Source organism: Cnephaeus nilssonii (assembly GCF_951640355.1).
Source record: "Cnephaeus nilssonii genome assembly, chromosome: 4".
In the NCBI taxonomy this organism is placed as follows: domain Eukaryota; kingdom Metazoa; phylum Chordata; class Mammalia; order Chiroptera; family Vespertilionidae; genus Cnephaeus; species Cnephaeus nilssonii.
The window spans coordinates 33,010,091-33,030,703 of NC_137075.1; the positions used below are offsets into that span (position 1 = coordinate 33,010,091).

At 44.9% G+C, this 20,613-nt stretch overlaps 3 protein-coding genes across 8 annotated transcripts in view; 2 read left to right on the forward strand and 1 right to left on the reverse strand.

Annotated features, from left to right (window-relative positions):
• Positions 1-1,896: 1,896 nt before the first annotated feature.
• CIROP (ciliated left-right organizer metallopeptidase) lies at positions 1,897-7,303 on the forward strand (the record flags this gene model as incomplete). Its single annotated transcript, XM_079769418.1, has 14 exons — positions 1,897-2,194; positions 2,328-2,412; positions 2,503-2,554; positions 2,877-3,020; positions 3,288-3,413; positions 3,886-3,970; positions 4,103-4,248; positions 4,325-4,496; positions 4,917-4,986; positions 5,065-5,161; positions 5,265-5,537; positions 5,739-5,968; positions 6,160-6,339; positions 7,067-7,303. 14 exons carry the CDS (start codon positions 1,897-1,899, stop codon positions 7,272-7,274), a joined length of 2,166 nt encoding a protein of 721 aa, XP_079625544.1. The 3' UTR covers positions 7,275-7,303.
• Positions 7,304-7,424: 121 nt separating this feature from the next.
• LOC307098536 (uncharacterized protein C14orf119 homolog) lies at positions 7,425-11,687 on the reverse strand. Its single transcript, XM_079769419.1, has 2 exons — positions 11,521-11,687; positions 7,425-8,584 (listed from the first exon to the last, which is right to left on the reverse strand). Exons 1-2 carry the CDS (start codon positions 11,553-11,555, stop codon positions 8,155-8,157), a joined length of 465 nt encoding a protein of 154 aa, XP_079625545.1. The 5' UTR covers positions 11,556-11,687; the 3' UTR covers positions 7,425-8,154.
• Positions 11,688-11,721: 34 nt separating this feature from the next.
• ACIN1 (apoptotic chromatin condensation inducer 1) overlaps positions 11,722-20,613 on the forward strand; it is a 33,954-nt gene continuing 25,062 nt past the window's right edge. For 2 of the 6 annotated variants that reach the window (XM_079769410.1, XM_079769411.1), the window contains exons 1-4: positions 11,722-12,163; positions 13,618-13,683; positions 15,641-15,752; positions 16,159-16,278. In XM_079769410.1, the coding sequence (XP_079625536.1) occupies positions 11,852-12,163; positions 13,618-13,683; positions 15,641-15,752; positions 16,159-16,278 (610 nt within the window). In that variant the 5' untranslated portion in view covers positions 11,722-11,851. The remainder of the gene's footprint in view (positions 12,164-13,617; positions 13,684-15,640; positions 15,753-16,158; positions 16,279-20,613) is intronic. The other 4 variants (XM_079769409.1, XM_079769412.1, XM_079769408.1 and 1 more) reach the window with 4 other exon arrangements.

Genomic DNA, 20,613 nt, shown 5'->3' on the forward strand with positions numbered 1-20,613 from the left:
GTTTTCCATCACTGTCCATTTTAAGAGTCGCCTTTCCCTCCCCGCATGCCTGTAAGTGGCTTCTGTGAATACAACAGCCTCTCCTTGGAGCTGTCAGTCAACCAACAGGTATTTGTTTTTAAATATATTTTATTTATTTCAGAGAGGGAGAGAGAGAGAGAAGCATGAATGATGAGAGAGAATCATTGATCGGCTGCCTCCTACACACCCCCTACTGGGGATCAAGCCTGCAACTCGTGCAGGCTTGACTGGAATCGAACCTGGGACCCTTCAGTCCGCAGGCCAACGCTCTATCCACTGAGCCAAACCGGCTGGGGCATATTTGTTGTTTTTGTTTTTTGGGGTTTTTTTAATCCTCACCTGAGGATATTTTTCCATTGATTTTTAGAGATAGCGGAAGGGATGAAGGAGGGGGGAAGAGAAAGAGAGATATCAGTGTGGAGAGAGACACACATCAATTGGCTGCCTCCCACATGCACCTCCACCTGGGCCTGGGATCAAATTGCAACCAAGGTAAGTGCCCTTGACCAGCAATCCAACCTGTGACCCTTAAGTGCCCAGGCCAATGCGCTAATCACTTAGTCCAGTGGTCGGCAAACTCATTAGTCAACAGAGCCAAATACCAACAGTACAACAATTGAAATTTCTTTTGAGAGCCGAAAACCGACTTCTGTGCATGGGCCACGGAGTTTCAATCGCACTGTACATGTGCGCCGCACGTGGTATTTTGTGGAAGAGCCACACTCAAGGGGCCAAAGAGCCGCATGTGGCTTGCAAGCCGCGGTTTGCCGACCACTGACTTAGTCAAACCAGCCAGGGCCTAACATGTATTTGTTAAGCACCTACTAAGTCTCCTACACAGATGGAGGAGATGCATCAACCTCTGGCAGTTTAGAGTCCACCCGGCTCTGATATGGGGCTAGTGAAGTGCAGGTGCCCTATTTGCACATCTCCATGAACTAGCCAGTGATGGCGAACCTATGACACGCGTGTCAGCACTGACACGCGTAGCCATTTCTGATGACACGCGGCCGCATGCCGAGGATGGAACATTTGCTGCTCCTGAGGATGAAACATTTGCGACTAGAGTCTTGGAGTTAGTTTTTTCCTCAAAGTGACACACTACCCGAGTTATGCTCAGTTTTTTGGCGAAGTTTGACACACCAAGCTCAAAAGGTTGCCCATCACTGAATTAGGCAGATACCTATGAAGCAAAGAATGTCCCACTACACACACACACACACACACACACACACACACACACACACACCATTATGTTAAAATCCACATTTTAGTTCTGGGAAGGTTCTGAGGTTGTCCACTCAGAATGGCAGGGGAGCCCTGGCAGGTTTGGCTCAGTGAATAGAGCGTTGGCCTGGGGACTGAAGGGTCCGGGCTTCGACTCTGATCAAGGGCACATGCCTGGATTGTGGGCTTGATCCCCAGTAGGGGGCGTGCAGAAGATAGCCGATTAATGATTCTCTCTCATCACTGATGTATCTCTCTTTCCCTCTCCCTTCCTCTCTGAAATCAATAAAAATATATTTTTCAAAAAGAAGAAGAAGAAGGGCAGGGGAGTTAGGATGAGAGAAGGAAGCTGATTAGGTGAGTTCCTTCATAGGTGGGCCAGGCCTGGGGAATAACACTGCCCCTCACCCAGCTCTCCACCCTGGCGCCTCTGGGAAGAGACAACTTTGGCTCTTGTGGTTCACATCCGACCTCCTGGCAGGAATTGTAGATTTAGTCAACAACACTCACATCTTGAAAAAAATAAGCAAAAGTGGAGGGAGGAGATATGCAGAGAGAGGGTAAAGAAAGGAAAGCCAGAAGCAAGTGAGGCAGGGAAGAGGGGCCAGGAGAGAGCCTCAGGGCAGGCTGTGGAGGACACCGAAGGAGATGCTGCTGCTGCTGCTGCTGCTGGGGGCTGCCGCACGCAGGTGTCTCCATGACGAGACACAGAAGTCTGTGAGCCTTCTCAGGCCACCTTCCTCCCAACTCCCCTCGAACTTCCGCTCTTCCCCCCTCACCTTCCCTGGCTCTCGTGATCCTCAGCCCCTCCGAATCCAACCCTGCCATATAAGAGACCCTGTGTCCGGTGGAGCTTGGGATCCTGAGGGAGATGGGATGAGTGGGGAATCCCGAGCCCTGGCCGCGGTGAGAGAGGCTGCTCAGCGACTCCAGGGTGTCCTGGCAGGTGCGTGGAAGAACAGGAGTCAGGGAGGGCTGAGGAACAGAGGGAACTGAGGCAGAAGACCACCACAGAAGAGGAACTGGAACTCCAAGATACTGCGGTGAAATGGACCTTTCATCTCGTTTAGTGCCTCCAGTGCAAGGACCCCTGCTTTTGAGCCGAGACCCTGCACAGTACTGCCATGCTGTCTGGGGAGACCCAGATACTCCAAACTACCACAGGTGAGTTCATGTCGTTGTGAATGTGTACAATACCTCTTCAGGGCACCCAGAAATGTCTCCAGCTTACCTACAGATATTCATTCTTTGCAGATGCAGCCTCTTGAACCCAGGGTACAAAGGAGAAAGTTGCCTGGGTGCAAAGGTGAGATTAAATTCTCAGCGTTGGAGATCTGCAGATCTAGAGCCTGCTTAGATCTCTCCAAGACCAACAGCATCAGAATTACTTAATGTGCTCCCTTGCAGTACAGGTTCCTGAGCCCTGTGTCCCTTGGCAATTTATTAAATCAGAGATTTGGGGTAGGGTGGGTGACGGTAGAATTCCTTATTCTGACCAGCTGCCTAGGTGACACTAAGACACACTAGACATAGAAACTCTTTTCCCCTCACTCCTAGTACCCAGTTTCCTATTGCCATGTCTTCCAGCACACCTGCTAATCTAGATGTCACATTTCACTCCCGGCCAGATCCCTGATGCCCATCTCCATGGTTATGCTTTGTGGCCAGAGCAGGGTCCCCCGCAACTGGTCCAGCCAGATGGGCCTGGCGTCCAAAATACTGATTTTCTCCTGTATGTGCGGGTTGCCCACACTTCCAAGTGCCACCGAGAGGTGAGGTTCAAATCAAATCCCTTTTCCCTACTCTGCCTCTCTTAATTTTAAATGAGGGGCAAGGCGCATAAAAGCAGTTTTTATTAAATTGTGCTTATTTGGCGTAACTTTGGACATGCTGATGAAGTTTGGGTGAGGGTTAAAAACCCTCTAAAGTTTATACCATCCCTTGGTAACACTGAACCTCCATTTTCAGGAAGATTTCTTCTGTGTTACCCCACTTCTCTCCTTTCTTCCCATACATTGTCCTGACTCATCCATCCACAGCCCTCTGTCATTGCCTATGCTGCCTGCTGCCAACTGGACTCAGAAGACAGGCCCCTTGCTGGTACCATTGTCTACTGTGCCCAACATCTCACCAGCCCCAGCCTCAACCATAGTGACATCGTCATGGTGACTGTTGTATAGTGACAGGTTGGGTGAGGTGGGGCAGGTCACTCAGCTTCCCATGAAGTTGAAGAACCTATTAAGGATGGAATAGGCTCTCTCCCTCCCCAGAGCACACCGCCCATGCCTTTCCCTAGTTTTCTCTTCCCTTCCTTTTTCTTGCCTTTTCTTTCCCTTCCCTTCCCTTCCTCCTCCACCTCCCCACCCAAGGCAAGTTACCATTAGCTTTCTCATTCCCAAGCTCCAAGGATCCTTTCATTATCTCAATAACTTGTTTCCTAAACCCATTTCTTTCTAGGAATTACTTCTAACTCTGTGATTTACCAAACAAATGTTCTCTTACAGAAAAAAAAAAGGGGGGGGGATGGAATAGAAGGTGTCTCAATTTCTAAGAAGTGATGGGGCAGAGGGGCTATAGAGTGGCTGGCTAATCTTGTTGCAAACCCAGTTCCCTCACTCTGCTGTCATTTGTCCTTAGGCCACACTACACGAATTGCTCCATGCCCTGGGTTTCTCTGGACAACTCTTCAAGAAGTGGCGGGATTGCCCCTCAGGACCCAGCGGTAAAGGAGAGGAATGAGGAAGAGGCCTTCCCACAATGTCAACTACAAGGAATTACTACTATCTCACGAACTTCTTCCTTCCAATTCTACCTCACCTTTCCTCATATTGCCTTCTCCCCTTTCTGTGCTCAGTTGGAGAGAACTGCTCTACAAGGCAACAGGTGACAAGGCGAGATGAGTGGGGACAGCTGCTTCTCACCACCCCAGCTGTTAGCCACAGCCTGGCTAAACACTTGGGAGTGCCAGGGGTTTCACTGGGTGCCCCCTTGGAAGAAGAGGTAAGAATAAGAACACCTTGGGGTGATGGAAGGAAGAGGGAGCAGCCAGGTAGCAACCAGCTACCTCTTCCAGTAGGGCCCTTTGTCTTCACACTGGGAGGCCCGACTACTCCAAGGCTCTATAATGACCGCTATCTTCGACGGTGCCCAGCGCACTCGACTAGACCCAATCACTCTTGCTGCTTTCAAAGATTCAGGCTGGTATCAAGTCAACCACAGTGCTGCAGAGGAGCTGTTGTGGGGCCATGGTGAGAAATAAGGGAGCCCTAGCTGGCTTGGCTCAGTGGATAGAGCGTCAGCCTGCGGACTGAAGGGTCCCAGGTTCGATTCCGGTCAAGGGCATGTACCTTGGTTGCGGGCACGTCCCCAGTGGGGAGTGTGCAGGAGGCAGCTGATCGATGTTTCTCTCTCATCGATGTTTCTAACTCTCTATCCCTCTCCCTTCCTCTCTGTAAAAAATCAATAAAATATATTTTTTTAAAAAAGAGAGAGAAATAAGGGAGCATCACAGAGGGCACACATGACCGAAGTCAGCTTGGGGGAAGTGAGAGAGGCTGGAAAGAATATCTGCTGCTAAGATGTAATGGAGGCTGTAAGCATAGCTAGCACTGGAGGATGTTTGGGGCTTCATTTGTTTTGAATGCTCTTTCTCCCTCTCTCTCAAACAGGATCTGGCCTGGAATTTGGCCTGGTGACCACATGTGGGACTGGCTCCTCAGACTTCTTCTGTACTGGCAGGTGTGTGTGTGCTGAGTGGCTGAGGGGCTGGGCAGCTGTCAGTGATCCAAGTGTCACTCTCCCATCTCTCCCATACAGTGGACTGGGCTGCCACTACCTGCACTTGGACAAGGGAAGCTGCTCTTCAGACCCTGTGCTGGAAGGCTGCCGCATGTACAAGCCCTTGGCCAACCGGGTGAGTAGATTAGAAAACAGAGTGAAACTGAGTGGACCTAGAGAGGAGTCAACTTCAAAGACATCGGGACAAACACTACTCTACCTTCTGCCCTGCTCTTCAGAGTGAATGCTGGAAAAAGGAAAATGGATTCCCACCTGGGGCAGAGAATCCCCATGGGGAGATCTACCATTCCCAGAGTCGTTGCTTCCTTTCCAACCTCACATCACAACTGCTCCCTGGGGACAAGGTCAGACATCCCTCTCAGATGCCACACCTGAAGGAAGAGGAGCTCACTGGCCACTGCTACTTACATCAATGCACAGAGAGGGGAGCCTACAAGGTGCAGTTGGAGGGATCCCCCTGGGTTTCATGCCCTCCAGGAAAGGCTATTCAGGTGGGTGTCATAGGTGAAAAAGCTGTAACACACTGGCAAAAAGAAACTTGGAAATGTTTGTACAGTGGTATAACCAAACTGTTTTCTGTTCATTTTTTACTAAGTAGCCACTGAGCCCAAGATTCTGATCTAGACTGTACATTTTTCTTAGGAGGACTTGAGCAAGTAACTGACTATAACCTGCTACATGTTTCCTTTCAGATACCTGGGTACTATGGTCTTCTCTTCTGTCCCCGGGGTCGGCTGTGTCAGACTAATGAAGATACAGATGCTGTTACTTCCCCACCTAAGAGTCTTTCAACCCAAGACCTGTTATTCAGGCTGTCTTTCGGATTAGCTGGGCCCCCAGGCCATTCCCTAGGGAAGGAAGAAGGAGAAGAGTTGACTGAAGCAATCCTACAGGCTCTGGTGAGCAGAGGAGGCACTGGAAGGTAAAAAGGGGCAATTCAGGCTGAGGATTTTTATGATGGGCCATAGAGAATGCTTAAGTCCTTTACTTCACAACTGTCTTCTGGAGATTTTCTGTTCATCCCACTCCTAAACCTGCATGTTTCATGAGATTTCATGAGATATAGCCTTCCAGGGACTAGCGCTCCATTAATAGAGCCAAATGTCTATTTAGGTGCTATTTCCACAGCCCTTCAATTACCACTCATCTGGTGTTCACTGTGCATCTGTGGAAGTCCCCTGGTTGCCAAGGCCCTTCGGTTGGTATGCTGCACAGGGCCCTGACCCTGACTCTCCAGAAGAAGCCTCTAGAAGTATATTATGGAGGAGCCAACTTTACCACAGAATATAGCAAGTAAGACAACATTGCAAGTAGATGTTTTTCCCAATTCCTAGTCCAGATGTTTGAAATTGTATTTATTAAGCACCTACTCATGTGTATACAGGAGTTTAGACAGGGTTATTTCAGGAAATAAGGATCCCTGACATGATTATCTCAGGCCTATCATTATAGGACACCCCTCTCATCATGATAGTGGAGTTCCCCCATCTCTAGGACATAGGGATCCCTCCCTTTTTTTTAAAAAAATATATTTTATTGATTTTTCACAGAGAAGAAGGGAGAGGGATAGAGAGCCAGAAACATCAATGAGAGAGAAACACCGACCAGCTGCCTCCCGCACACCCCGCACCGGGGATGCGCCCGCAACCAATGCACACGCCCCTGACCGGAACCGAACCTGGGACCCTCCAGATGCAGGCCAACGCTCTATCCACTGAGCCAAACCGGTTTCGGCCCCCCTCCCTTTTTTAAGCACTATCCAGGCACCATGTCTAACTATCTAAACACCAGTTTAGCCAGCCTTCCCCTTAGGCCACTTCCCTCACTGTCAAGTCTCCTTCCAACAATCTAAGATGCTCAAGACGGATATTGGTCATATTCCTATTTTCAGGTTCTAGTCACTCTTTTCTGTTTAGATAAAGCAGGGTTTTATAGCTCTATGTATGATAATAAAGGTAAAGCCCTTCACCTCCTAAGCCTAGGCATTATTCCAAGCCAAATATTACTTCTATGTTCCTAGGTTCCTGGTTACTTCGGGTCATAATTCCTCCATGACCCATCTAGGTCTGTCAATAGTGCTCTGCCTAATGCTGCTTATCCTGGTGGGTGCACTGGGAACCGTGGCCTATCAGAAACGAGCTACTCTTCAGGTGGGACCATCTGCCCCTTACCATTCATCAGAGCTCCAAAGCACAAGGGGCTCATTTGGAGGAATAAGGGAGGTGTGATGTTACCCAGAGCATGGTGGGGGCAGGATAGATTATTTCTTGGAAGACAACTGGATGGGAGTCAATCTACTATCTACACTTAATTCTACTTTTCTCAGAATGCCTCTTTTCATACTGGGTTTGCAATGAAAAAAAGGTAGAGACTTATGATTCCAAAGATTCATTCTTTATTTTGATTAAAAAAAAATAAACATTTCAACCTCTAAAGAATGTCACTTTTTTTCATATTGTTATAGAGCAAACTTACAGAATATCTTCTAACAGCTCCAAGCATATCACATATGCTTTTGGAAAAAGTCATCACTATTTGGATTCAAACACACATCAGTGTGGAGGAAGGAATAACTAATTATCTCCCTCTTCTGATTTTTCCATAATTTTTTCTAAATCATCACAGGAAAGCTAGTAGTTAGGATGTCACATAATTGTGCCTGAATCTGCTAAGGGAGGTGAAACCAGACATCTGAATCCAGCTAAATACAAAAACGGGACCTTTTATTGTCCTTCTCTCCGGCTTCTGGAGTAGGAAAGTTCTACTTTATATCCCCATGGGCCAGCAGTAGGCTTGAATTATGTGTAGGTGCCGTTTGGTTATAGTTGCAAAAGCCATTAAATTCTTGAGGGTTTGACATCTCCTGGAAAGAAGTAAGCTAGAGGCAGACTGCTACTCTGGATTTGCTTAGCTGGAACACATTTACACTAGTAGTCCAGCGGATGTGCTGTAAACATTGCAATAACCAGGCCTGTACTAGTCAGCAAGCTCAGTCAGTGAATCAGGATACCATCCCCAGACCTTTAAGTGGCACATCTGAAGTTCTCACTGTAGAGTTGTAGTTTCGGCTCCATCAACTATAGTTCTCTTCTCTGATTTTAATGCCCATCAGTCTTTACCAGCTGTAGCAGCCACTGCTTGGTAAAACTTGGCCACGAAGTCTGGCTCACTGACCTCCAGCTGCCTGACAAACTCATTGCGCTCCTCCTCAGCCCAACCTCGAAACCACTGATCCCAAAGACGCAGCTGGCACTCAAAGATACAAGGTGGTCGGTTGGCTCCAGACACACTAAGTTGCTCCAGACCTTCTAGCAATGGCTGTAACTTTCCTGGCACTGCTTTAGTTACCAGGTCTTGTAGGAAACGTTCACGCTGGGGACCTGACCAACTGGCAAACCAGTGAAGAATACACTTCATTTCCTGGGAAGTGATGTAAGACATTGGGGGAAGGGGAGAGTTAATAGAATTGCCTGGCACTGAGGGTAAGAGAGATGGGAAGGACAGCTGCACCGAAGATGAAGATGATTCCAGTGGCATCCTGAAACATAAAAGCAGTTATATACTCTTTAGATAGATCAACTAAAATATAACTTCCCAACAACAAGGAACCTTATCACATTCAATCAGCATCTAAAAAGAAAATTACTTTGCCTGGCCCAGGTTGTGGGCTCAAACCCCAGCATGGGGCGTGCAGGAGGCAGCCAATCAGTGATTCTCTCTCACCATTGATGTTTCTCTCTCTCTCTCCCTCTCCTTTCCTCTCTGAAATCAGTAAAAATATATTTTAAAGAAAGAAAATTACCAATTCAATTAATTAATTAATTAATTCCGGTAAACAAATTTACCGGAAAACAGGGTCCTTTATTTCAGTTGTTATCCAACTACTTTAGAGAAATCATTCAAGAATAACTTCATTTTATATTTGCCAACCTTCCTCTCTTTTTCAAACCTATTACTCTCCCTAACCACTGTTTCCCTCCATCATTCTTATAATCTAAAAATAACCAACACTTTTTCAAGTGACCAAAAAATTTTTTTTTAATATATTTTTATTGATTTCAGAGAGGAAGGGAGATTGAACTCACAACCTGGGCATATGCCCTGACCGGGAATCAAACCATGACCTCCTGATTCATAGTTCAATGCTCAACCACTGAGCCACACTGGTTGGGCAAGTGACCAAAATTTTTGGACTAAATTCTATTTCATGCATAAGCATGATTCTCCCTTGTTTATTAGACTATAGCAATGAAAAAAAAAGAAAAAAAGCAGCCTTGTACAGAACTGTGAAAATGCCAAGGGTAAGGGTAGTTTACACTGTAGGATAAATATATATTTTCTCAAAAAATCTCTTTCCCTTTGCCCATCAACTCTCAGTTTAGATAATTAAAAATCACTTCTTCACTTCTCCAAGATGTTTGATGCTATCATGATCAACATCTGGCTATTTTCCCTAAATGACATCAATTATGTCATCTGTAAAGTCTCCTTGAATGATGATTTCATCCTCTTGTTACTTTGGCACCACAGGAGAATTTTTCAGGGAAAAAGATATTTGTGCTTCTTTAAGATCAATTTCCAATCTGCAAGGCCAAATACTCTTGTTACATACATCTTTGCTCTGGGAATTGTGGCTATGGTAACCTTTTGTGCCAGTCTTCTGTTTTGTTTGACCCCTTCCACCTCTCTTTTCTTTTTTCTTCTCTTCCTCTTTCCCTGCTGTTCCTTGACCCTCAATAATTCCAGCTTCTCCAATACATTTCTTGCTAATTTTCTCCTGCCTATTCCTATGTTTCATGTTGAGTAAAGGAAAAAAAACAATTATTAATGTTGGTCTATCACATCTTCCCTAAGTGAAAAAAAAGGAACCCATTTTTTAATCAAGTACATGCAGCTGGTCAGGGAGGACCTAGATACTAATCATTCCAGCAATATCAACAGTGAAGGGGAAATAAAACCATTATATAATATTTACATATATATATATATATATGGCTAAGCGACCATCCGACTGGCCAGTAGGTATGATGCGCACTGACCACCAGGGGGCAGATGCTCAACTCAGGAGCTGCCAAGCTGTGGTCACTTGGCAGCAGCGGTTCTCGGGTTATGCACCCTGGAACCAGAGAGGAGGGAGCCTGATTCTGGGTGTGTCACCCGAGAACTGCCCTCTTGCAATCCGGGACCCCTTGGGCCAAGGGACTCCACCTGCTGGAGGGACCCCACTCTCTCCACTGATGCCCTTCGAGCCGATGTGCTGCCCCAGGTGCAGCCGTCTGGGGAGGGACCGAGGGAGGTTGGCTCCAGGGCTCGTCCAGCCCATCCCACCCCGCCAGGCACCTTCTAATTGCACAAATCCTTGCACAGGGGCACTACTGTGCATATATATATATATATGTGCATATTACTTCTAAAATATGCCAAGAATTTCATAACATCCATTACTTCCTTATACTTCCTGTAAAGCACCAGGAAAAAATTAAAAGAGCAGAATAAGTGATGGGCGCCTGGCCCAAAATAAGATAACAGAGTAAGAAAAACAAGAAAATAATCTGTTTATATAAGACTGAAAAAAGTCTAGTTGGTTTAGTGGCTTAGGGATCTAACAGTGTTACTACACTGCTGTAGATGACAATTCATGTCTTTGAAAAATTTTCCTTAATGTTTAATATACTACCTATTGAACCCTGGGGAGGTGGCTCAGTTGGTTGTAGTGTCCTCCCATGGCAGATTCGATTCCTGGTCACGGCACACATCCAGGTTGCAGGTTCAATTCCTGCTCACAACACGTTTGGGAAGCAACCAATGGATGTTTCTCTGTTTCTCTCCCTTTCTCTAAAATCAAATTTTAAAAAGTTAATATAATACCTGTTGATACCCTGACACTGATTTGCATCACTAATGCAACTAGAAGGTCAGCCAACTTGAATAGTTTTCAAGGCCCATAATTGAATCTCCAACAATGAAAACCTTAAACTACTATTGTATATGAGCTATTTTACTGTTTGTGTTTCTTCTACTGCAAATTGGATTATTTGCAGTAAGAAAGAAAGGAACCCCCAAGCAGTAACATCAGTTCAGTACCAAAACAGTCCTGGGAGAGGTTGTCTTTTTTTCAGTGGCCTTAACAGGAAGCAATTCCTCAGAAAGGAACTTGAATCTCCTTTTCGAGGAAAGAGAGAACTTTCCCAAGTCTTGAGACATGGCTTCCATGGCAAACTCAAGTTCAGTGATCATGAATTAGTTCAATCTGAGTCCGAAGACACGGTGCTGCCACTTGCCCACTTTGGAGGCCACCAAGCCTGGCATTTCAAAGTATGAAAGAACAACGTAGCCTTAGATGGGAGTGGTGGGGATTTAATAGGATGGGAGGCGGCAACTGTTTCCGTAGAAGAGCGGGAGACTTGCCCTACGAGGGTGACCCGCAAACACCGAGTCTCACCCAGCCCAGGGAGGGGCTTCTACCCCGCTTACCTCCCCTTTCCTCTCACAGGGCACCGAGAGACCATCAGAGTACTTAGGCTCCAACTATCGCCACCGCTTCCATGTTTCCTGAAAACCCTAAGCAAGGCCAGCCAGACGGCCCACGCACTTCCGGTCCCGGACCAGCTCCAAACACCCAAGCACCTCAGCGCCTCAGCTTTAGGTCCGAAGAGAGCCGAGTAACTCCGATCATGGTTATGCCAAAGTCGAGGGCTTCCGAATAGATTCGATTCAAAGCCTCGGTGAAACGGAGATAACCGAATTCTAAAAGCAGGGCGAGGGAGGGGGGAGCATCTAGGATGGAGAGAACCGATTGGTGCCGATGTGGAGACGGAAACACCCGAGCAGTTCCGGAGGAACCCGGAGAGTTCTGAGTGGTAATCGAGGGGTTGACTACAGCAGTGGGCGGGGTCAGATCGGTACGTTCGAAGGGCGTTGGCGGAAATTACCGAAGATGCCCGAAGCCGTCGGGACGGACCCGAGTACCTCACGCAAGATGGCGGAGCTGGAGGAGGTGACTCTGGACGGGAAGCCTCTTCAGGCGCTGCGGGTGACCGACCTGAAGGCCGCACTGGAGCAACGAGGCCTAGCCAAGAGTGGGCAGAAGAGTGCCCTGGTCAAGCGGCTCAAAGGGGTGAGGAGACGGCCTTGCCGGGGTGTCGGAGGGGAGCGGACCCGGTAGAGACGAGTCTCTGCCGCGGCGCAGGCGCAGTGTCCGGGCTCGGCGCGAGCTCGCTCAGGCCGCCAGCGCGAACCTCCGGAGCCGCGCGCACGGTGGTTGGCGAGGCTCGCATTGGAATTGAGATAGCGCCGGTTCCCGCCTTAACGGCAGCGGCGCGAGCCCAAAATGGGAGGGTGCGCGCTACTCTCCCGGAGTGTCTTAAGCTCCTTCCTCCTGCCCCCACCCGCTCCTTGTTTGTGTCTGTGGTTTCGGCGCATGCGCTGCAGAAGGAGTTAAATCCCACTACAACCACCGGCGTTGCTGGCTTAAGGGGGGGGCGGGTTGGGCTGGGTCGGAGTTAGGGGTATAGTTAGGCGGAGGGGTTGATGGGCTTGGTATCGGTATCCCAAATAATAGGATTGGAGTAGAGTCAAGGTGTCTGATTATTTAGGGGGTGAGGTGAAGAGAATCCTTAATTTGAAGGGACATGGTTAGAGAGGGGTGTATAATTTACAGGGCATTCAAAAGCAATTTGAGTAGATTGGAGTTTGGTGAATATTGGTGAGAGGTGAGGCAGGTTGGTATATGTTGGGGATTTTGAATAGGTTTGAGTAAGTTAGGGTGGGATAACCATGAGGTGGATGGGGGGATTGGTGTGTACAGGTTTGTGTGAATGGAGGGAAGATGAGGATGTCTTGGTTTTAATAAGGGTTAATTAGGACATGTGGTGGGTAGCATTAGGGCTGGGTTGGCTCAAGGGTTAAGTTGGCAGACCGTTGCTTATACATAAGCTGACATTTCTTGTGCGGGCGCGCGCGCTCGTGTGTGTGTGTGTGTGTGTGTGTGTGTGTGTGTGTGTGTGTTGGAGCATAGTTTACAGAGTCTGAGCTCGTTCTGTTCTGTAGTCTCCTTTTTGAAAATTTTTAAATTTGCTAAATCTACGTGTCACTTTTTTGGAAAGAATCTCGAGTAGATCTACTCCTGGGTAACTGTTTGACCTAGTAATTCAATCAGCCCACAGCCAGCAGCCCCATGTTGGTTTCATGTATTTGAAGCTGATTTGAGTATTTGAAGTAATTTTACCTGCAGGGTCAGATTTAGAAGGAGCACTAGTCAGAAGTGCAGAAGATAATAGGGATCATAGCACTGGTTCTGTCACTGATTTTGTTACATAGCCAAGTCCCTGATTGTCTCTTGTGTGCCTACATTCTACCTCTGTACATTTGGGAGCAGTAACCATGGCTACCTTTAAGGGTCTTCTGAAGATAAATGAGAACAGTATTAGTGAAGGGCTTTTTAGGTCCCTGGAAAAGGAGTACAGTTTAAATGTGTATGGTTAGTTATTGCACTTAACGAAGAGATTGAGGGAGGGGTGGGTGTTTGTTTTCTTTTCCTATTTTCTGACTTTTTGCCCTTTTCTATATCAGGCTCTAATGCTAGAAAATTTACAGAAACACTCAACGCCCCATGCTGCATTTCAGCCCAATTCCCAGGTAAGAAAGCAGGTTATTAGATGGGGTAGACTCTTTAGATGCACAGATACCTGGAAGGACACGATGTATGTTTGATGCTTAATTCCTTACCAATATTTCCTAAGTTCCCTTGGTCAGAAATGTCCTCATACCAGGACAGTTGAATTCTAATAAAGAATTCAAGAACAGAATCAGAGGAGATGTTAGTTGATTTCTGATACTTGAAATGGTGTGTGCGGAAAAAATGTGGCTCCAACTGATTAAGTGTTGTACTGGGATCTGAAGTCATTTATTTGCCATTGATTTGGGGAAAATAGTGGTCTTTGAATATAGATATAAAATGTAAGGAAAATGCTTGGCTAAGGAAATACTGTGTTGACATAGATTTTCTAAGAATTCAATCTTTTGGAAATCATCCACCATTAAAAGTGTTAATACTAACCATGAAGTTACTCCTAAACATTATTAATTATTCTGTTACTTAGGGCATACTTAACCTTTGGAAGCCTTGGTTTCCTCAACTTCCCTGTGTATAAGATAAAGAGGTTGAACTAGATCCATAGTACTATAACTACTCTGCTGGGGTTTTGTGGAGTTGCTTTTTGGGGGCTTCTGGGGAAGATACATTAGTCCCAAGTAAGCAGAGATTCACACTCCTCTCTTAAACTAAATTAGATCTATTTTTGTCTGGTTTGTATATTGAGTTTTTGCATAAGATTTTTTTAGAAGAAATCATTCCACAGTTTAAAAAAAAAAAAACCACCTTAAAAGCTAACATTTTAGCTCTATCTTAGACTGTATGATCTCTTAAGATTCTTTTCCGTTTTAAAATCTCATCATTGTAGTGTGTCATGCACTTAAAGGAAAAATCCAGATCTTTGTTATTGCAGTGATGTGCAGCTCCAGTACTAGATGAAGTCCCAAGATACTGTGGAAAAATTCTTATTCCCTTGTTATCGCCTCATTAAGCTGTATTATAATATAGCCCGTTTACAGAGGTTTAGTTAAGCATAAGACACTGCATAAATTAATCAGTTTATGATTATATTCCTTTTGCATTTTAGTCTTTGAAGCTTTGCTTTTATTATAACTTTTGCAATTAATACATATATTCTCTAATATGTGCAACCTGCACTTCATCAATGTCCATTGAGTACCAAGAAACTCATCTATATTTTAGGTGAAGGCAAACATTTACTATGCTTAGGAAAGATGACTAGTAACATAGAAAGTATTTAGATTTTTTCCTTTTTCTGGAGTTCTAATAACAGTTGCCAAGCAAGAAGGCTCTCTCGGGTGGGGGACTTGTGGAGAGAAAGCTGAAGGGCAGAAGATTGATGTGGGAGTCTGTGTTGCAAAAAAAAGGATGGGAAGAATTAAGCAACTGCATTTTAAATATTGTTACCAAGTATTTCTTATCACCCAAAGAAAATGGACTTAGAACTCTGTCTAAAGCTGAATGGATATCCCTTTATTTAGTCTCTTGCTTTCATATATTTTAAGTCCTGTACTTGAATTTTGGAGATGTTAAACTGTTCCCTGGATAGGTAGAGATTGGTCTTTTGTTAACAATAGAAGATGAAATAGTATGACCTAGTATTTTCCCCTTTTATTTCTTGATATTACTAAAAAATTTAGATTATTTTTAGATAATATTTTCTATTATCTAAAAATTTAGATTAAAAGACATACTTTTACAGGAATTTGTATTTTAAGTTGTGCATTACTTTTTGGATGGGAACTGAATATTTAAAATAAGAAATTATGTGCAGTTCCTCTTTTTGCCATTTTTTGTGAACCATAGGACCATTTATTTTTATCTTCAACATAAAAGTCGCTTAAAAAGAAGCCATCCAACATTTTAATCATCTTTCTTGAGTCCAGATATAAGGGGTAGACCTTTGCTCCATGGAATTTTCTTCCTTGCATTTTCCTAGTTTGCTTTCCTAGACTTTTTTTTTTCATGTCCTCAACACAGATTGGCGAGGAAATGAGCCAGAACAGTTTCATAAAGCAGTATCTGGAAAAGCAGCAGGAGCTACTTAGGCAGCGTCTGGAACGTGAAGCTCGAGAAGCTGCAGAACTTGAAGGTAAGCCCAGACTGTCACTTCTTACAAGGAGTTCTTCATTCTTGTTCCTGTAACTGAGTAGATGGGCCTGTTTAGGCAATTTCGAGAATAAGTCAGCCTAAGACTATTTTATTTGCTTTGATAGTTTATGCCAAGTGAGTTACTATTTACCTTTGTCAGGGAAGAAGACAATTTGACTATCTTATTATAAAAGGATTCCTGCCAACAGGAAGAGTAATAAGTAAATTAAGCCACCCTTTTAGATGAGGTAGAGCTTAATCCTAGGGAATTTTTCTCTATGTACAGCACTCTTTTTAGTATATACTCTGTATCCATGACTTTGCCTGACCTCCTTCACTCCTCTACATATTCCCACATGCTGAGCCCTTCACTCCCTCCCTGCCCCGACCCAATCTGTACTTTGCAGAAGCTTCAGCTGAGTCGGAGGACGAGATGATCCATCCTGAGGGAGTGGCTTCCCTGCTGCCTCCTGACTTTCAGAGCAGCCTGGAGAGACCACAGCTGGAGCTCAGCAGACATTCGCCCAGTACGTATCTCCCTCCCCACTGCGCAATTTTGTCAATCCTGCGTAGTTGGTGGGGGGAGGTAGTTACACCTCCTTTCATACTAAGCCTCCATTAAAGTCCCAGGAAAACTCTGTGACTTGATATTTGACATGTTTTTTCATGGAAATTATGTCCTTTTTGAAGTCTGCTTTCACCTCTGTTGTGTTAACCTCTCAGAATGTTTTGTAAGGTGGTATGATTTTTCTTCTCATCTGTACCTCTTTAACCTCTTCTACCTCTGAATTTAGCAAACGTCATGACTTTCTTTTACCTCTTCATCAATTATATATATTTTGAGTTGCACATCCAGTCATCCCTCAGAGGGCATCTGCTGCAGTTTATTAATTCATAATTGTTATTGAGCACCTGTTACTCCAGGCATGTGCGAGGCACCAGAAATATAGTAGAGAAAAATAAGTCTCTGCCCTAATGAAATCTATAGTGAGAAGATGGACAAAACCAAATTATTACATAATTAATTACAATTGTGCTTTGTGCTATGAAAGTCAATGCAGAGTATTATGTGAGCTCTAACCCAGTGTGTGGACTAGGTTCAGGCAAGATTAAATTTTTCACATTATTAAGCACTTAGTTTTGCATAATATCTCAAGCAAAAGTCTGTAAATTGAGCCTTTGTTTGCTAGGAACTATCTATCTAAAACAGTATCCTTTTATTTTTTTATTTTGTTTCTATTTATTTAAATGTATTTCTTATTGATTTCAGAGAGGAAGGGAGAGGGAGAGAGAGAGAAACATCAATAATGAGAAAGAATCATTGATCACTGCCTCCTACACACCTCCTACTGGTGATCGAGCCCACAACTTGGGCATGTGTCCTGACCAGGAATCGAACCATGACCTGGTTCATAGGTCGACACTCAACCTCTGAACCACACTGGTCGGGCTAAGACAATATCCTTTTAGGAGAATATGTATATAAGATGTGTGTACAGTAGATAGCTATATTAAACCAATGTGTAAATTAACAAGTATTTTGAATCAGTGTTATTGTTTTGAATCATTATTGATCTTATCAGTGGTCTTGGGAAGGTGATAATTTCATATTTAACATTTTTGGAATGTTTGAAAGTTGCTGGCTCTTCTGATTAATATAGAATTCTTCCTGAAAATAGATTTTTAGGAGGTATTTAATGATTGGAGAAAAATACATTTTTTAAGAAACTTCTTTTCTCCTCATATATAAAAGTAGCAGACCCTCAATTGATCCGTTTTGCTCTCAGCACTCTTTTTTCCTTGATTGTAAAGCCAAGAGGAAGAGTAAAACTTATAAATTAGTTGTCAGTGTTTCTTAAACAAAAGTCACTCAAAATATGTATTGAATTTCTGCTACATACATATCTCCATATGTATATGGGGAGTTAGCACATTTGTAAAATCTATTTAGGGAGAGAAGATAATTGCACATAAAATTAACACTATAATGTGGTATGTCACGTTTTTAAGTGACATATAAGTAGTACAGACACATGTACCATATGAATTCAAGAGTAAGAGCATTCTGAGGACTAGTGTGATTAGAGTGAGCCTCATGAAGGTGTAGGATTTGAACTAAGCCTTAAAAATGGGTAAGATTTGAATTGGCACAGATTAGGGTATTTTTAGGAGGAAACAAAGGTATAGAGATAGGAATGATTGTGATATCTTTAAAAGAGAGGTATCAAAGGAATCTAGCCAATGTAAAGTATTCTTTCATATTCAAAAATAGAGAAACAATTTAAAAGGTAGATTGGGATAATATTGCAGAAGGCTTTGAAATACCAAGCCAATGTGTATGAGCTTTTTTATTCTAAAGGTAATGGGGGAACCATTGAAAATTCTTGATAGGAACATGATTTGATAAGGAACTCATTTTAAGAAAAAAACCTGTCTCAGTTAGAATGTAATTTGAGCCCTAGCTGGTTTTGCTAAGTGGTTAGAGCATCAGCCTGTGAACTGAAGGGTCTCGGATTCTATTCTGGTCGGGGCACATACCTCGGTTGCAAACTCCATTTCTGTCTCCCCTTGGGGTACATGCGGGGAGGCAACCAATCGATGTGTCTGATGTGTGTCTCTCACATCGATGTTTCTCTCTATCTCTCCCACTCCCTTCCACTGTCTCTTAAAAAAAAAAATTCAGTGGCCCAGCTGGCGTGGCTCATTGGTGAGCGTCAGCCTATGAACCAGGAGGTCATGGTTCAATTCCCTGTCAGGGCACATACTTAGATTGCAGGCTCAATCCCCACTGTGGGGTGTGCAGGAGGCAGCCAATCAATGATTCTCTCTCATCATTGATATTTCTCTCTCTCTCCCTCTCCCTTCCTCTCTAAAATCAATTAAAAAATGTTTTTTTAACCAATGGAAAAAATATCCTCGGGTGAGGATTAACAAAAACAAACAACTGGAATTTGAAATGAATGTATCCTGACATAGAAATAAGGTTTCAAAAGCAAAGATGTAGAGTGAGGGTAGTTAGTCTCTCAGTACTTAATGTCAGCAGGACCCTGCCTGTGGCTGTCATTAATGGAGGGAGGAGGGGGAACAGGTAAAAGAAAAGGCAAGAGAGAGCTGAAAAATAAAAGAGATGAAAGTAGTAATTATAATAGAGTAAGGGAGAGGGATAGAGAGAGAGAAACACCAATTAGAGAGGAACATCATCAATCAGCTGCCTCCCATATGTACCCCCTACTAGGGATGTGCCCTGACCGGGGAGCAAACTCATAACCTCTTGGTTCCTGGATCCAGGCTCAACTGCTAAGCTACACCAGCCAGGCTGTTTTGTTTTGTTTTAATTGGTTTCAGAGAGAGCGAAACATCGATCAGTTGCTTCCCATATGCACCCTGACTGAACATGCCACCTTTGGTGCTCACAATGACACTCCAACTAACTGAACCACACTGGCCAGGGCTAGTTTACTATTTTTTAAGACTATGGATTCCTGGGCCCTACCCTGAGAATCTCAGGGAATGTGACTTCTGGTTTTAAAGTCCTCTTATAGTTCTATTGATCAATTTATGAATGACTTAAAGAATAGTTTTTCAGTATTATATTTCATCAGGATCCTTGACTTTATTCTGGCAGCCTCCTGTTTATGTGCTGTAGACAAAATTCCAAATAGGAAGGAAGAATCTATATTATAAAAACCCAGTGGCCCTAACGGCGTAACCAAAGACCGGCACGGGTGGGTGGGGCTGTGAGCGTGGCGAGGTACACAGGGGTGGGCAGGGCTGTGCGGGTGGGTGGGGCGGTGGGCAGGTGGGCAGGGCGTGGGTGGGTGGGGCTGTGAGCACAGCCAGGCTGCGCGAGTGGGCGGGACCATGCAATTTCATGCGCTGGGCTTCTAGTCTATATATATAAAAGCCTAAGCAACCGGTCGCTATGATGTGCACTGATCACCAGAGGGCAGACACGCAACACAGGAGCTGACCCCTGGTGATCAGTGCACTCCCATAGCGGGAGCGCTGCTCAGCTGACGGATGGGCACCAGACACGGCTCATGGGTGCCAGACACAGGGCTCACAGCTGGCAAGTGCCGTTGTGGCAGCGTGAGCCTCTCCTGATCTGGACTGACAGTGCGAGCCCACCACAGGCGCAGCAGGGCCGGGATGAGCGGGAGCAGCAGGTGGCGTTGGACTGCGGGTTTCAGCCTAGTCCCCACAGGCCACGCCGCGGGACCCCACCAGTGCACGAATTCATGCACTAGGCCTCTAGTTCAGTGGTCGCCAACCTTTTGGACCTCATGGACCACCAGTGGTCCACGGACCACCGGTTGGCGACTACTGATCCAAAGGTTTCCTTAAACCAGCGATTGTCAACCTTTCAGACCTCACGGACCACCAGTTGGCAACCGCTGCTCTAGTTTGTTTATAAAATCCTCCATGGCTTTCCTCCTTGACATTTATTTATATATATATGTGTGTGTATATATATATATTTTTTTCTTTTATTTTTTAATTGATTTTAGAGAGGAAGGGAGAGGGAAGGAGAGATAGAAACATCAATGATGAGAGAGAATCCTTCATTGGCTGCCTCCTGCACATCCCACACTGGAGATCAAACCCACAACCAGGCATGTGCCTTGATGGGGAATCGAACTGTGACCTCCTGGTTCATAGGCTGATGCTCAACCACTGAGGCATGCCAGCTGGGCGTCCTTCTTTTTTTTTTTTTTTTTTTAATATGTTTTATTGAATTTTTTTTTTTTTACAGAGAGGAAGGGAGAGGGATAGAGAGTTAGAAACATCGATAAGAGAGAAACATGGATCAGCTGCCTCCTGCACACTCCCCACTGGGTATGTGCCCACAACCAAGGTACATG

What these genes read in the sequence shown, in the direction of transcription:
- LOC307098536 (XM_079769419.1), bottom strand. Translation starts at nt 11,555, where the DNA reads ATGGTCTCTCGGTGCCCTGTGAGAGGAAAGGGGAG. An exon ending in CCTGTGAGAGGAAAGGGGAG is followed by an intron (nt 8,585 to 11,520) that starts GTAAGCGGGGTA and finishes TTTATGTTTCAG; the next exon opens with GATGCCACTGGAATCATCTT.